Source organism: Saccostrea echinata, unplaced genomic scaffold, assembly GCF_033153115.1.
Source record: "Saccostrea echinata isolate AGI-Se365-2 ecotype Australia unplaced genomic scaffold, CSIRO_AGI_Sech_v1 ptg000006l, whole genome shotgun sequence".
NCBI classification, from domain to species: Eukaryota; Metazoa; Mollusca; class Bivalvia; order Ostreida; family Ostreidae; genus Saccostrea; species Saccostrea echinata.
The window spans coordinates 4,414,074-4,431,376 of NW_026889755.1; the positions used below are offsets into that span (position 1 = coordinate 4,414,074).

Below are 17,303 nucleotides of genomic sequence, written 5' to 3' on the forward strand. Positions count from 1 at the left end.
CACCAGCAGAAATTATAGGTTTGTCTCAAATCACATATCATGACCTCATCATATTTAATTTTTTTTAATTTTCACTTCAGGACAATGACTCCAAACATACAAGTATATCAACTAAAGAATGGATGAGTCAGAATGGTATTTTAACCAGCGTCATGAAGACACCCGCCTCCTCTCCAGACCTCAACCCCATTGAGAATGTCTGGGCATCCATGAAACACCATCTCCAGACGCAGGTGAAACCGAAGACAAAAGATGAACTGGTAAATGGCATCAGATCGTTTTGGGAGAAACTGACAACAGAGCAGTGTGGAAAGTACATTGACCACATACATAGAGTTATTCCACAAGTGATTCTAAATGGTGGAGAGGCAACAAACTTTTGAGAACTCAAAGCTGAATATCAATATGTGAATAAATGTACACAAACTTTTTGTCCTGTTTTTCTTAATATGTGCATTCAGATAAGAAAGTATTTATTTGTTGTGTTTTTTTGTTTGTGTGGAGAGCATAAATAAAAATTTCATTTGTGATAAACATCTTGTAATAAATGTACATGTATTTATAGGAATATTATTTTTTTTGTCCATGGTGTGTGAATTTTTTTGTATTCTACCATTTCGGTCAATATATTAGATTTGAGATGATGTTTGTGTAGGGCATATCTTTAGTTACTATTTTTCTCCAAACTGTAAATACTTTTAACTATTTAATACACTAAATGTACATAGAATTTTGGTATCTGTGCTGACAAGCCTTACATAGCACAGTTTATGTTGATGAACAATTTTTGTTAATACATTTAACACAATTGAGCTGTACATAGAAAGGATTTTAAAATAATTGAATATTTTGCAAACATTCCTTGAATATGACTCATGGATATAAACTTATGTTAATTTCATTGTGTTTTAACTAGATTTTTTTCTGACATATTCATAATATTTAATGCATTATTGACAGTTCCAGCTCTTATCATTGACAAGTTTGGAAAGTTCTTGCATTATGAATAAAATCATCTACATTTTAAATCTCAACATGAGTTAGTTGTTCATGTTGTGGATGCCATAATTAGAGAGACATTTTGCCCACGGCCTTAAACATGAACAATCAGATGGTAAATAATGGTATTTATACTTCGTCTTCATGCCTAATTGCCAATGCATCTTCTCCAGTCAAGAATAGTTCCTCTGCTCCTAGACCATAAACTGAGGACAGACTTGAATCAAAATTTTGTTTTTTTATATCTTCTGTTCTATTTAACATACATGTATTTGCTCAAAAACTTTCAACTTTGTATAACATTTAAATTTATACACATGTCCGAAGAAAATTTTGTTTCATTATAAAAATTATTTCGAAAGTTATATTGGTTTTTGACTTTAGTCTGTTCTCAGTTTATTGTCTTTGAGACTGGGCTAACTAGAGGATAACTTTTTCTAAGTCAATTCCTTTTTATCATCACAAAATGCCATTTGCTCTGCAAGTAATGTTGAGAATATTTGCAATTTAATTATAAATTAGATTTCTTTTAATGAATCAATGGTGCTGAAGCAAATTTTCCAAAGTGTAGAGTATGAATTAAAGCAGAGGAATGATGAGTCATAACTTGACAATTTTATAAATTTGTACAATATATTTACATCCACTGAATATTATCTCCTTTATTTCTTAAGAAAACCATGGTTGCTCATCAATCGGTAAATGGCATTAAGCATATCGCCTGTATAGTTTTCTTGAGCAGTAGCTCTTCTATCAATGAAACATACAATGATGTTCAATTCAATCGAACAAAATTTAACTTGCGTAATCCTATATGATTTTTTTATATACACATAAATGTATTTCTTTAATTAGTATGGGAGTTAAAGTAGCAGCTTTTGCATTTTTTCTGCAACAGCTGCAACATTAATTTCCATACTTACAAAAAAAAACAAAACATTTATTGCTTAAGTAATAGGCATTTGTTCAGTGAAAAATTAACCCCTTTCTTATAAAAGGCTAGGTCAGTGAATCTAGACCCCCCCCCCCCACACACACACTCTTATAATGGTTTTTCTTGTGAGGATGAACTGAAATACATGTATATTGATTGAAAAAAACAAAAACATTTACTTCCAAGAATTATTTGCTAAATAGTAACCTTGTGAATGAGAAGAAAAAAAAAATATAATGAAATTTATTTCATCATACAAGAATATGTATATTTCAAAATCTAAGTTCGTCTCTTATATTTTTCAATTTCAAATGACCAGGTATTACAAATAATACAAAATTAAACATATGATGTAAAAGTTTGAAAATATTGTACTAAATTAAATTCATATATATGCCACTTAGCCAAAGATGTACACTGAAAACTGTGCAATTTAGTATACAGCAATATGATGAACACACCAATCACTTAGTCTAGTTATTTTTGTAGTCCAAATCGCATTTCTATAGCATAATGGCATTGGTTTTGCATAATTGAACTCGTACTTGTTTACTTCTTCTTCTTCTGCAGCAACCCGTTGTTAACCGAATTTATTGCCTTCATCAGACCATCTGTTCTCCTGTCGTAGTTCTCCACATAGAGATGGACAAGGCTGTGTCTTCTCCTAGGAGACATCTTTTCTTTTCCTTTTCGCCCGGAAAAATTTATGTTTCGAGCCAACTCCTCCTCGTTGAAAAGAACCTTTGTCATGGTCCACAGGAAATTCCCAGCTGAACAAGCTGAACTTCTAGCTGTCTGCTGAAGTTCTTTGTTCACAACAAACTCACAGTTTCCAGGCACAATGTCCTTTGGTGAACTCACATCAATGATTGTTACATTTGATGGACAATTCAGCACTATGGTGTTGTTAACCGATGTATATGCTGGAGCTACATCTGTGGTAGAAATTCCTACAGAGAGAGGCACAACATCCACACGATTTCTCTCATTTTCCTTGTCCTCCTCATTTTCCTTGTTTTCTTCATCCCTCTCAACCTCAACATCCTCCTCAACAGGCCTGTCTGAAAACAACTCATCTGGAGTAGGGGGTCCTTCACATGGCTGACAGTTCTCTTTTTCAAACAACTCAATTGCACTGAGAGGCTTTCTTTTCTGCTTCTGTGTTTCATTGGCACATCTCTCTGCTGTTATACTAGGAGGGCATCTTGAGCCAGGGCATGGAGTTGTCAGTTGTTTTAAGTAGTCACTGAGCCCACTAACGTCTTGTGGAGGATGCTCAAAAAGTTCAAGAAGTCTGCTCAGCTTGTTGTTGGTCTCCACCTGGGTCAGCTGAATAAGGTCCAACTTTTCCCAGCAATCTTCCTTTACAGAGGGAGTGGACCACACTTCCATTTTGGACCTCGTCAGGGAAACATTTGTCCTGGCATTTGCAGCTTTAATGTCTTTATCACTGGTTAGGACAACAACAGCATCTGTTTGAGTTGCACAGTTGGTCCGTTGGTTTGCGTAGTTTTCTACCTGAAGCTGTATGACATCAGCTTGATCAGTTGTGAGGTCACTAGTATAACATGGAGGCCTGTTTGGGGTCGCTATTTGATCTGTGGTATCTCCTCCACCTTGGAAAAGAACTTTAATTCTTCTTCCATCAGCCTTTAACAATATGAAGTCAGAGTTACCTTAAAATATTCAATGGAAAATTTAAACAAGAAGCATTTGGACAATAAGAGTGAGGACAAGACACTCATGACATGGGCCACAATGCTCAATTGACTTTTTTTAGCCTTACTGATTTCAGATTTCTATAAACTTTTTTAAATTTCCATGAAAATTGTGAATACATATAGTATTCAATCTCAAAAGTCAATTAAACAATATAAATTTTGGAGCAAAGCAAACACGGACTTCTAAAACATCAGAGGTGGGATCAGGTTCCATTTTTTTTTAAGTTGTGACCCCCCACCCCAATCATGATCCGAAGAAAGCTGAATCTAACATTAAATGTTATGACCCCCCACCTTCAACCCCATTACCCCTCCCCCCCCATCCCCCTTAAACCATGATCCGTAGAAAGCTGAATCTAATTTATAATGTTGTGACCCCCCAACCTCAACCCCATACCCCCCCCCCCCCCTCTAATTCATGATCTGAAGAAAGCTGAATCTACACTGCCTTAGGACAGCCCATTCTCATGATTTGATTCATCATCGTTTTCGTAATAACACCAAAATTTTTATTCAAGAATGTTTCTGCTATATATATATATATTATTTATGATCAATTTGCATTAAGCCACTTGCCACCCTGTTTTTATAACAAAGGTTATTTTGCCACATGTGCATGTGATAAGTGAGTCAGCGTAATTGGGTGTTGCTATCTTCCACCATTTTAAAGCGAAGCTGGGTAATAAATAATTTAAAAAACAATAATATGCCTTATTATGATCAGCTGCTTTGTTTTGTTTTTTATTTTAAAAGTTAAATTTATTTAATCATATCCACAAAAGCCTTAATGATATTTTTATCTACCATCGATGCAAAGTCTGTTTCTAAAAAAAATTATAGTTACATATATACAGTTGAACTTTGGTATCTTGAACACCAGTATCTCGAATGCCATGGATCTGTCAAGTGATTAAAATTCCAACCACATATTTTTTTTAGTATTTTACTCTTGATATCTTGAATACTCTGATATTTCGTAGTTTTTTCTCAGTCCCATGGCGTTCGAGATAACGAGGTTTGACTCATGTAGAAATAATTTTATTGTGAATGTCAAAGCAACAATAATGCAATAAACATTCTTTTTCTGTACAGGTATTAATTATCTTATTATGTACTATCACCAGTATATGAAGATGACTGAGACTTAAAGCTTTAGGCATTCAGTTTTACATGCATTTACATAATTATATTTAGATTTTTTTTTTAAACCAAATTGTTGTGAATTAATGAGACCATATAAACCAAGGTCTTGTGTTGCAGTAGGTGTTGGCACAATAAAGATACCTCACTGGTCAAAGGCCCTAAATTTGCAGCCATCCATCGACAAGTGGTGACGTCTCAATATGAGTGAAAAATTCTCAAGAGGGACATTAAACAACAAACAACAAATAAACAACAAACAGACTTATTTATTCCTATGTAAAACTTTTATCTTCCATTGTGGCCCCAACCTACTCCTTGGGGTCATCATTTGAAGAAAAAAATTGAATCTACACTATGTAAAGAAGTTTCCTTTAAGCTTTAACTTATTTGGCCCAGTGATTCTTGACAAGAAGAATTTTAAAAGAATGCCACCAAATTTTCATTATTTTTGAGTTATCTCCTCTTGAATAGAGGGTGTGGCCCTTGCTCCATGGTGAGCTAAATATACCGAGAACTTAAATGAATACCTACCTCTATATCAACAGGGAAATGCTCCACATTATTAGATGAGACTCCCTCTTCAGATCCAGTTTTCTGGAAAGAAAAATGAATACATAAGTATTTCTTTTGATTGAAAATAGCCTTCCACATAACAAGTACATGTACTTAAACAAGAGGCCCAAGGGCCTTGAATCGCTCTTGTGATAAACTGTACAACCTATCATTTCTATTTGAAGCCTCTACGTATCCTGTATATTTAGATAAATCCTTGAAATGCCAATTCACATTCTGAGAAACCGTGATGATTCTAAGCCAACTAGTACCTGAGAATTGGTCAGGTGACCTACTTATCACTTGTCATTCTCTGAGGACCCATCAACTAAGTTTGATGATTCTAAGCCAATTAATACCTAAAATATTTTTTTAGAATTATAACCATAAATTTTCAAAAGTAGGTCATGGTGACCTACTTTTCAGTTGTTGTACTCCAAGGACCCAAGATGCATCAACTGACAAAGTTTGATGATTCTAAGCTAATTGTACCTGAAATATTTAATCAAAGCCATAAATTTTCAAAGTTAGGTCACTGTGACCTACTTTTCAGTTGACGTTTTTTAAGGACCCAAGATGCATCAACTTACAAAGTTTTATGATCACAGGCTTTAAAATATCCAAATTATGCCTCTAAAACGCTTTGAAATCGAATGCCTGCAAAATTCAAGAAGTAGGTCTCTGTGACCTACTTTTTAATAAATATGTTTTATGGCCCAAAGATGCATCGTCTTACAAGATTTAATGATTCTAAACCTCTCGGTATTCAAATTAATGACCCTTATTGTTTTGAAAAAGATTAGCCATAAAATTCAAAAAGGAGGTCAAGGTGACCTACTTTTTAGTTGACTTACTTTGAGGACCCAAGATACATCAACTGACAAAGTTTGATGATCATAGGCCTTAAATTGTTTAAAATATTCCTCTAAATCAATTTACTTATTCCCAATATCACAAACTGTACATTGTGTGTATAAAAAATTAAATTGCATTAGTATAAAACCTAATTTTACTTACTCTGTTGTTTTTGTCTTTACTTTAGAACAATTAATTCATTTTTAATAGTTTTTTTTAAAATCATTGTATGAAAATAAACTTTCCCAACCTGACCCAAAACGTCAATAATTTTCATACATTGTTACAAAAAAGTTCTTGTTGATTTCACTACAGTTTTGGGATATAATGCAACCATACAACAGCATTTTGACTTTACCATTTGGTACTGTTTGGCATGATTGGAAACATTTTTAACATTTCACTTAAGAAATCTAAAGCCCAAGCAGTTTGCCGGTACATATAGGTACTGGAAAAACGTATCACAATATGATATTTTTTGTTAACGATTCGCAATATACCGGAATATCGACATTATTGCACAGCCCTAAATATCGATATGTATCGATATATTGATACAACCTTAGTAAAGTGTGAGTTTCAACAATATGTAATTTCCCCATTCGCAGAAAAAAAAAAAATATTTCTTTAGTTTTAGAAGGACTGAATTTAAGAATCCATTTTCGACCAAATTTCTAGCTTGTTAAGATCAGAATTAAGCTTGTTTTCGATAGTATTAACATTTTTAGATGACTGCTGTTGGGATTTATCATCTGCAAACAATCTACAAAAACTTCTCATATCTTCAGCAACATCATTAATGTATATAAGAAATAGAGGTTCTAACACTGAACCTTGAGGGACACATGCATATATAGGTTTTTCGTCAGATAACAAGTTTGAAACTTGTGATCTACCTTCAATGTAACTCTTTTACCAATAAAACAGATTTCCCTCTATACCACAGTTTCTGAGTTAAAACGAAAGACCCTTGTGCCACAAATGATCAAATGCTTTAGAGGGATCACAAAACATACAACAATTTTCACTGTTGTCAATAGCTCTGACAATAGTATCATATGTTTCTATTAGTTGATATACAGTGGAATGACCTGGTCAAAATCCAGCTTGGTATTCATAAAACAGATTGTTATTACGAAAGTGATTGTACAAGTGTTTGAATATGATTTGTTCTATACTTTACCAATACAACTTAACAATGACACAGGTCTATAATTAGACATAACGGAAGGATCATCTTTCTTGAATAAAGGGAGAACATTAGCAATTTTCCACTTACAAGGAAAAATTCAATCAGCTAATGACCAGTGTTAAACAATAAATATATTACTGTGCATGGTTTTACATTATAGTATACATTGTGGATTTCAACATCTTGTGACTAATATTGTCTGGGCATATTGCTTTGTTTACAAGAAGAATTGAAATAATATCTATAATTTCTTGTTCACAAATACTTATGGTATCAAATGTGCTATTGCACACAGAAAAAATCCGGTAAAACAGTGTCACTATTGTCAATACATGTACAAGTAATAGTAATATTTTCTTTCCTCCTCATAAGAGTACAACTTGAAACAGAAATGGTTAACTGATAATTTAGAATCTACACTACCCCAGGATGCTTCCTCATACGTTTCAGCTTTTCTGGCCCAGTGGTTCTTGAGAAGAAGATTTTTAAAGATTTTTCCTATATATTTCTGCTTGGATTCCCTATTGTGGCACTGCCCTATACCCGGGGGTCCTAATTTGAACAATTTAGAATCTACACTATCCCAGAATGCTTCCACATAAGTTTAACATAAGTTTCAGCTTTTCTGGCCCAGTGGTTCTTGAGAAGAAGATTTTTTAATGACCCCACCCTATTTCTGTCTTTTCTTGATTATCTCCCCTTGTAAGGGAACTTGGCCCAAGGATACTTTGTACCAAGTTTGGTTAAAATTGGTCCAGTGGTTCTTGAGAAGAAGTTGAAAATGTGAAAAGTTTACAGACGGACGGACAACGATTGATCAGAAAAGCTCACTTGAGCTTTAAGCTCAGGTGAGCTAAAAACAAAAGGCCCTGCTGTTCTTCGCCAGACTTTCCCCTTGTTATACCTAATGTGGCCCCATCCTCCCCCGGGATCATTCTTTTAACAATTTAGAATATACACTACCCCAACATGCCCAAAATGCTTCCACAAGTTTCAGCTTTTCTGGCCCAGTGGTTCTTCTTCTTCAGATTTTTAAAGATTTTCCTATATATTTCAATGTAAAACTTGGATTCACTATTGTGGCCCGGCCCTACTCCCAGGAGTAAAAATTTAAATAATTTTGAATCTATATACTACCCCAGGATGTTTCCACATAAGTTTCAGCTTTACAAGCCCAATGGTTCCTGAGGAGAAGATTTAAAAAAAAAATCCTATGTATTTCAATATAAAACTTGAAATCCCTCTTGTGTCCCCGCCCTACTCCCAGGGGTCAAAATTTAAATTATTTTGAATCTACACTACACCAGAATGCTTCCACATAAGCTTCAGATTTTCTGGCCGAGTGGTTCTTGGGGCAATGAGCAGTAGATTTTTTTCTATGTATTTCCATATTAAACTGGGATTCCCTATTGTGACCCCGCCCTACCCAATGGGATCCTGATTTTGATAATTTAGAATCTACACTGTTACAGGATGCTTCCAAATAAGCTTCAGCTATTCTGGCCCAATGGTTCTTGAGAAGAAGATTTTTCTATATATTTCGATGTAAAAGTTGGATTCCCTATTGTGGCCCTGTCCTACCCCCTGGGGTCATGATTTTATCAATTTTAAATGTACACTATCCCAAGATGCTTCCACATATGTTTCAGCTTTTCTGGCCTTAGTGGTTTTTGAATCTTGAGAAGATTTTTTTAATGACCCCACCCTATTTTTGTCTTTTCTTGATTATCTCCCCTTGTAAGGGGGCTTGGTCCTTTACTTTAACAATTTAAACACCCCTTCACTCAATGATACTTTGTACCAACTTTGGTTAAAATTGACCCAGTGGTTCTTAAGAAGAAGTTGAAAATGTGAAAAGTTTACAGAGAGACGGATGGACAACCAGTGATCAGAAAAGCTCACTTGAGCTTTCACCTCATGCGACCTAAAAATGTTTACAGACGGACAGACAGACAGCTAGACAGACACCTTAATATTGCATTTATAAGCTCTCAAGTAACACAGTCATACCAAAATTTTCTACCATAACCAATCAAATTGTAGGTACATGTAACAGACCTTAATCCTACCCCTTTTATTGAAAATGCTCATTTTGTTGAATTTCAAAGAAAAAACTATTATCATATTTTCCTATTTAGATCGTTAAGATCAACAGATGCTTCACAGAGATTGTATATTAATATATATACAGACTCTACGTTGTATCAATATCATTAATTTTGATTAGATAAATAATTAAGGGACAGGAGAAATATTTTCAAATTATTTCCTGACAACTTTAATGTTCTATTAAATATCAACTTCCTAACATCCCAACATGTCAAACATTTAATGAAAGATAAACATTTTATAAATCATATGCTAACTGACCTATTTGGTAGAAAGCTTGCAATGCTAATAATAATTAGTTAAATTTTTCAGTTGTGTCAATAGAAGTCAATAAATCAATACAAGTCATTTAAACACTTGAAGTATTTTAATGTATTTGACTTGATCTGCTTTTTATTTTCTCTCCAGTGTTAGCATGTACTGCATATGAAGATTTTGAAGCCATTAAACCTTAATACTTAACTATGATAAATTTGAATGCACTTTTGAAGAACTCATATAGCCCCCTAATCATGCTAATATTAAGTTTTTTCTTTGTCTATTCATAAATAAGGCCATTAAGGGAGATAATCTTAGTGCATCTTTAAATTTATCATGTCCCTGACCGTTGAAGACAGTTGAATAAAATGTAACTTTGGTGATTTTTTGTGATATATATATAATAAATATATAAAAACATAACTTACGTAATGTTCCAAGACGACGGCGTGGCATGTTGTCTGCAGTGTTCTATAGTTAGGATCTCTCCACTCGGTAGCAATCTGAATTATAAATGACACCCTATACCTTTATGGCTATATATATTATTTATCTAGTACCCAAAATAACCAATCAGCAATCTAAAACCACCAATTCAAGATGTCTACTTAATTTATCACCCAATCAAAGATTGTATACCCCTAATACCAACTGTCAGGGATTCATTGTGTCAGGTAGAGACCTTCGTTAATTGATGGCATCTCAATCATAATTGGCTTCTTAAGTGTTAAAACAACAAACTCTGTATGCTCCTACATAACTTCCTACCCCAGTGTGTCAATGTACATAACATAAACATGCATACCTTGTTAATAGTTTCAATTACTTCTTAAAAAGCAAATATTTTATTTGTATAATCATGATAATTTTGAACTTAAACATTTTTAAGAATAAATTTTGACACATATATATGTATAAAATTTGTAGCCATATCAGCATGATCAGGATCATTTAATTACCATGTTCATTAAGTCAATCTAAAGCATTTTTATTTCTTAAATCAGAATATTAAATTTACTGCATTTAAAAAAAATGTCAGTTTAAAGAGAAAAATTGAAAGTCAAAATAGGGTAAACAAGTAGAATTAAAAATTTCTTTGAACCAAAAAATTAATATCATTATAAATGAATGGCTTAATTGATCAATCATTTCTAATTTATCAACATGTTATGAATTAGGCTAGCACACTTACTGCTGTACCTGGTTGTTTTTATTTGTGAACATGAATGTAATTGATAACATAATTTGACAATTAAAAGTTTTTGCGATTTGAAATATACATATATATATATATATATAAATTTAATAAATAATTATATTACATCATTAAAGAAAAAAAACCCATTTTTTATAATCATGATAATGCATCTTAAATTTACTTAAAATTAATGGCTATAAATTTAAGATCATGAACACATACTAAATACTTTGATTTTGTTCTCTTCTGCCCTGATGAATCAACATGATCAAGTTTAATCTTTTTGATATTTAACACATTACAATCATATAGCCATGGTACATGTATGGGATTGATGTTTGTCTTGCAACTGATTCAATTGAAATATTAAATAAATCAGTGAATACATCTCTAAAAATTGTCCTTTTTAAAAATATGAATCTGAGTTTCCTGTCCACTCAATATATGCATTTGTGAACATTATATCCTAATTAACCATCAGCTGTTTACAGAGTTTCACAATTTTTGCTCCGATAAGAAAAAAAATTATTATTAAGACTAACTGACAGTTCTGTTAAAAACAGTATACCGTACCCTCTAACTCGACAAAACATGCTGCAAAAATAAACTGAAAACTTTGTAGCTTTATGATGTAACATTTTGAACATAAAAAGTTTCTCTGAGCATTGGTGAGGGATGAAATCTATCATAGGTATCACAGAGTGTACTGCAGTAGATTGCACAATCAATCTGTACGATGTCAAATAAAAGAATATTTTCAATACTAAATATTTACATTTTTAACTTCCTTTGTCTGAGATAAAACTGCAAAAGAGAAAAATACTTGTAAAATACTAAATATAAGAAATTACTGTATTTTTTTCCCCCATGACGGCTGAGCCTTTATGCAAATTATCACCTAAGCCGATTGACTGATTACATCATGAAATATAAAATTATACAGTTATTCCTTAAATAAAATCGCATCTTAGTTTCTCAAAATAACATTCTTATGATCAAGATATCTGACATGTTTTGTTTAGCGTTTTTGGGGAAGAAAAAAAAAACATCCTATCAAATTCAATAGACACTGTGTTCAAAGGGACTTTACTTCACCATTAATTTTGATTTATAACATGAAGAAAAAAAACTAAAGTGGCTTGTTTAACTTCTTCCATCAAAGCTTATCCCTCAGTTGACTGAGTATTGTCGATAGCTGATACATACGAGGGTTGTTCGGAAATTATTGAGACATTGTGTATATTCTTTTTATATAGCTATATATTGATAATTTAATATGAGAATAAAAAGGTCACAGGAATTTAAAATGTCAGTTGTACATCGTCGAGAATTTGTAGAATGTTATTTTTAATCAACACTCGGCTACACTCCTACAACATTACGAGTATGTATGCAGTCTTGTGCCAATGTACTTACGTTTTCCGACGAAGTTTATGGCTGACTTCAGGCACGGAAATACACCAAGATGCACTATAAAACAATCTCTCTTATTTACAGTCATGTTGTAACATCAAATGAAAACTTGAAAACAACGTAACCGACGAAATTTTCAGCAATCAAACAATAATAAACGACACTCTCCAAAACACGTTAAAAGAACGCAATATCCGGTTTACGCACAACGGTTAAATCGTACGTAACTAAATTCGCAAAGTTTAAACATGTTATCTGTAATTGTTTCGCATACGACACGATTTTGCTTGATCGAACGGTTTTATGTTTTTCGTTTTATTAAAACAATTCTGTAAAATTAATAAACTTGTTCTTGAATTTGATTGGCTGGAGGATGTGGGATGGGATGGGATAGGATAGAATAGGATTGTCCTCTTATTGTTCTATCGTGAATCCCAAATCCTCAATCCTATATCCTGAATCCTGCATCCTATCCAATCCCATCCCATGTCAATTTATAGGATAGCAGCACTGTATCCCGTGGGTCATCCGACCATTATCACGGAAGATTTTCGGGATATATCGAACTATTTCGGTCTTGCCAAAATTAAAGTCTTGCCGCCTACAAAATTGTACCACCCCGTGCTTCCGTACCGGTCTCAAGGAAAACTGAAATTTCCTTTGTGTCGAACGTGTGCGGACGCTGAAAATCAGCATGCCTGTACTGGTTCTGTAGAGGTAAGAGCCATCACGGGCACGTGGTGTACTCCTGAAATCCAAATGGCAGTATCAAAAGAGTACAAAATTTTAAAAATTTACGAGGTCTATCACTTTGAGCAATCGACTCAGTATGACCCAACTTCGGGTGACGGGGGTCTATTTGCAAAGTATCTTAATACATTCCTTAAGATTACACAAGAAGCCTCGGGATTTCCTCCCGAATGTGCAAGTGAGGAGTCAAAAAGAGAATATATTAGACAATACAAAGAAAAAGAGGACATAGACTTGGAGTACAACAAAATAAAAAAAAAAATCCGGGTTTGCGCTGTTTAGCCAAGCTCTGTCTCCATAGTTTTTGGGGAAAATTTGGTCAGAGATTAAGCATGAAGCAATCCATGTTCTTTCACGAATCCGAACGTGATCAATTTATTCAGATTCTCTCAGATCCTACTAAAGTCCCTCACAATTTTCACATTGTTTCCAAGGACATCCTTGAATTTGAATGGAGTAATCATTCTATGTTTATGCCTCCGGATTGCAAAACAAACATATTTTTGGCAAGTTTCACCACTGCGCATGCGCGGTTGCGCTTATATAGTGTATTAGATCGGTTGGGGGAGGACGTTCTGTATTTCGATACAGAAAGTGTCATTTTCAAAACCCAAAAGTCGGACGACTTGCAATATCTACCCATAGGAAACTACCTAGTGGAATTGACCAACGAGATCAAACCAGAAGATGGTTACATTGTAGAATTCGTGTCGGGGGGTCCCAAAAATTATGCATACCGCAATCTTTCTGGTAAGGAAGAATGTTAAGTTCGTGGGTTTACATTAAACTGGGCTAATTCTTAAGTGATGAATTTCGAATTTATCAAATCCTTGATCTGTACAACACCAGATAAGCAAATTGAAATCCTCAACCCCTGTAAAATATCCAGGGACAGTCGAAAAAGAAAATTGTTAAACCGCATAGAAGCCAAACGATATCAAATGGTATACACCAAAAGGAGAATTTTACCCAATTTAGATACGCTGCCATTTGGATTTTGTCAAAGACCATGAAAATATAAAAAAAAAGTACAATTTAACACCAATTTTTATTTTAATAGTCCCAATTAATGTATTTATTATCATTCATAATAATATACATTACATTATGTACAATAAAATTTGTTTTTACAAGAACAGTCTTTTTTCTCTCTCTCTAAATTTAACACTCAGTACGTAAGCCAGAGAATGTGTTTCTTGCGTCGTTTCATGGACACACCGGGAGGTTTTCCTATTGTTTGAGTTCTACTGACGTAACAAGTCCCGGTCTTTGAGGTGTCATTGATTGATTCACTCATCGTTGTATCGGTTAAAGTCTTTTCAGACATTTGTTTTCGATCCTTGTCGTCATTCACGGTGTCTGGTTTAACAGGCTCTTTATCCTCGATTTTTTTAAGGAGATGTTCGTATTTTAATTTAGGCACTAGTATCACTTCTCTCGCCATTTCTGTCTATTTGATGAGAAATGGGTTTCAGTAACAGTGATACAAATGGTAGATGTTTCAATAAAATCCCACGTTTCTGTTTCGTGCTGACTTCCCTCGATCCCAGTGATCGAATGTACGATTGGTAAGGTTTCAGCTGATTTATATACTTCTTCGTCAGAGGATAAGTTCCCGTGTAAATATTCAGAGCGATTTCACTGATGACATCGTGTTGCTCACTAGTCAAAGACTTGACAATCACTTTCTGTTGAGCGCTGTTTGCACTTAGCATGAAATGTATAACTGCTCTCTGCTTCCGTAGTCTTCGATTCATATTCGCAATATGAAAAAATTGTGATGAAGCACATGTATTTATAGGGGTTGATAAATAACCATGTCCTCTCCAGGCAAGATGTGAGATCGCAGTTGGTACTCTTTGTTCTGGGTAGGTTCTAAACACACATGCAAATAACCAAAATTTGGACGTGTTGCAGGTTCGTATGCTGCTTTGAAAAATGGTACACATCCAGGTAATATTTGTGACCCGAAGGTGATGATCTGGCGGGAATCACGGTAATTCTTGAATAAAATCACGTTTAGACAGTTCAGGGATATGGTCCTGGCATATTTACCGGGAGGGTACAAGTTTTAAGAGAGCATCACAGTGGCAACGTTACGGTGATGAGAAGTCACCGTAAAAAGATGTACACAATCTTGAGATTGCGCAACTTGTAGCATAAGATCGTCTAATACCACTATCGTGTGGTTTACACCCTCTGTATACTGCTCTATATCTTCCTTGGAGGGTAATCCTTGATGAAGAATGAGTCTCGGTATGTCTGCCATCATTTCGTCAAACATGGGTTGATATTCAGAATAAGCATAGATGATTTTATCTACAGAAGTGGAAAACATGCCATCTGCATTTTGCAAGAATCGTTTAGTGAAATGTGTCTTTCCGCTTTGTGTACTACCACAAATCAAAATTGTGATGGGTGTCGAAAATGGTAGTAAGGATTTCGTTTTCCACCACTCGCTCTGCGTTGTCATGTTTCCCTTTCCAATACTGAATCTCTAATGACTTGGCATGCAAAACAGAGCAAGTATTTATACGAAAGTCACCAATGTCATATATCATGTTTATTGATACAAGAATTCAACTACGTACAAAGTCATCATTTAGTTGAATGCTACTAGAAAATAAAGTATAAACACGTGACAAAGACATTTTAAGACACAATCTAGATATCAAAAATACAAGTACATAAAGCCCACACAAATCTGAATAGGAAGGTTGAAGTCGTTTACATTTTAAGTTGCAATGTTTACTCTTCTTATAAATAAAGTTCTCAATCTCTGGGTAATTCCCAGGTGGTTTCCCTAGACTGTCGAAAAAGTCTGCCTCCGAGGAACTGTGTATAACAGCTACCCAATGTTCTGGAAATGGCAAAGGTTGCGTATTGATGATGAAGGCACTAGGGTAATGCGTCACGACCGGTAAAGTATTACTGGCATATACTCCTTTTACAAATCAGTTCAGGACAGGTTCGTTGTGCCCAAAATCGAGGAGCTGTTTTGAATTCATGGTTGAATGTAATTGATGTCCCGGGACTTGTCCACTTGTAGTAGAGAGGAAAAGGTGGCAAACACCAAAACGTTGGCAGCTTTTGCTGTTGCTTGTTTGAACTTTAGTTCGAGTCTGGTGTTTCCTCTTCGAAGCAGGTTTAAATATTCTTTACCAAAACCACAGGGGTCTATGATAAAGAAGAACAGAGAATATCCACTTCCAAAGTTGTCTCGAGTAATTACTAGACCGGCGTCTTGATTCCATTTTCCAGAGGCCTCAAACAGTCGAGCATATGCTGATGAATAATGCCCTGTCGTGAAATCAGTTTTTAAGGGTCTTCCTGGGACGCTTTCTCCGTTTACGTATATCCCTACATCCGTTACACCAAAATGCTCGAAATTAAAAGGATTGGTTGTGTAATCCCCGTTTACAGCTTTCTGATCTACCAAACCTACAACGATGCGGTCGGGTACTGCCTGAGGAAAAATGTTGTCCCAGTAAAATTCAGTAGATCCTTTAGGAATGGTGTTCATTTTCAATTCATTTCTTGAGATGGTGTATTTCTCAGGAGTATTTTCTATCTGCTTGCTGTGGTTCAATAGAACACCAGGATCTACTCTCACTTTGGCCACTTTGTACACGACATCTAATAATTCCAGTTTGTAAGCCGGGGTGCTCTGTGCCGACATCATTACAAAAGGTGTGCTAGATCTAAAAAGCTTGATGTAGATATCTACGCCGTTGATCAGGTACTTGTCGATGCCAAAGATATCTTCCATCAGGTTACCCTCCAGTTCAAATACTTTACTTTCCTGTGTATAACCATAGCGCAGGACTAGACCAGCATTGCCACCACTGTAGGCGTTAGCGTCACCCAAATTTCCTTCGTCCTTAAAAAACAACTAGGACTGCTTCTGGGCAGATAATTCTTCTTTTCCACCAAACAAGAATGTTTTCAGGTATGTCTTCCAAGGGTAACTAGATGCTGTCATGAGACAGTAATACCCGCACTAAGGTGTTTGCCTCTAAATGCGCACTCCTTCATATTGGGCTTACCAAGGTAAAAGTCCAAATAATTCTATAATTTACACAGTACATGTATTCGTCAAATCGAGCATAAAATGCTCAGGTGACCATGTGACCCATGAACCTCTTATACGCATTTCATATACTTAATTCATTACCAGTC

General features: G+C 34.7%; 1 protein-coding gene across 1 annotated transcript; it reads right to left on the reverse strand.

Moving 5' to 3' along the window:
- Positions 1-2,482: 2,482 nt before the first annotated feature.
- On the reverse strand, positions 2,483-15,597 carry LOC133180188 (uncharacterized). Its single transcript, XM_061314755.1, has 5 exons — positions 15,301-15,597; positions 14,941-15,126; positions 14,377-14,574; positions 5,329-5,391; positions 2,483-3,583 (listed from the first exon to the last, which is right to left on the reverse strand). Exons 1-5 carry the CDS (start codon positions 15,595-15,597, stop codon positions 2,483-2,485), a joined length of 1,845 nt encoding a protein of 614 aa, XP_061170739.1.
- Positions 15,598-17,303: the final 1,706 nt, after the last annotated feature.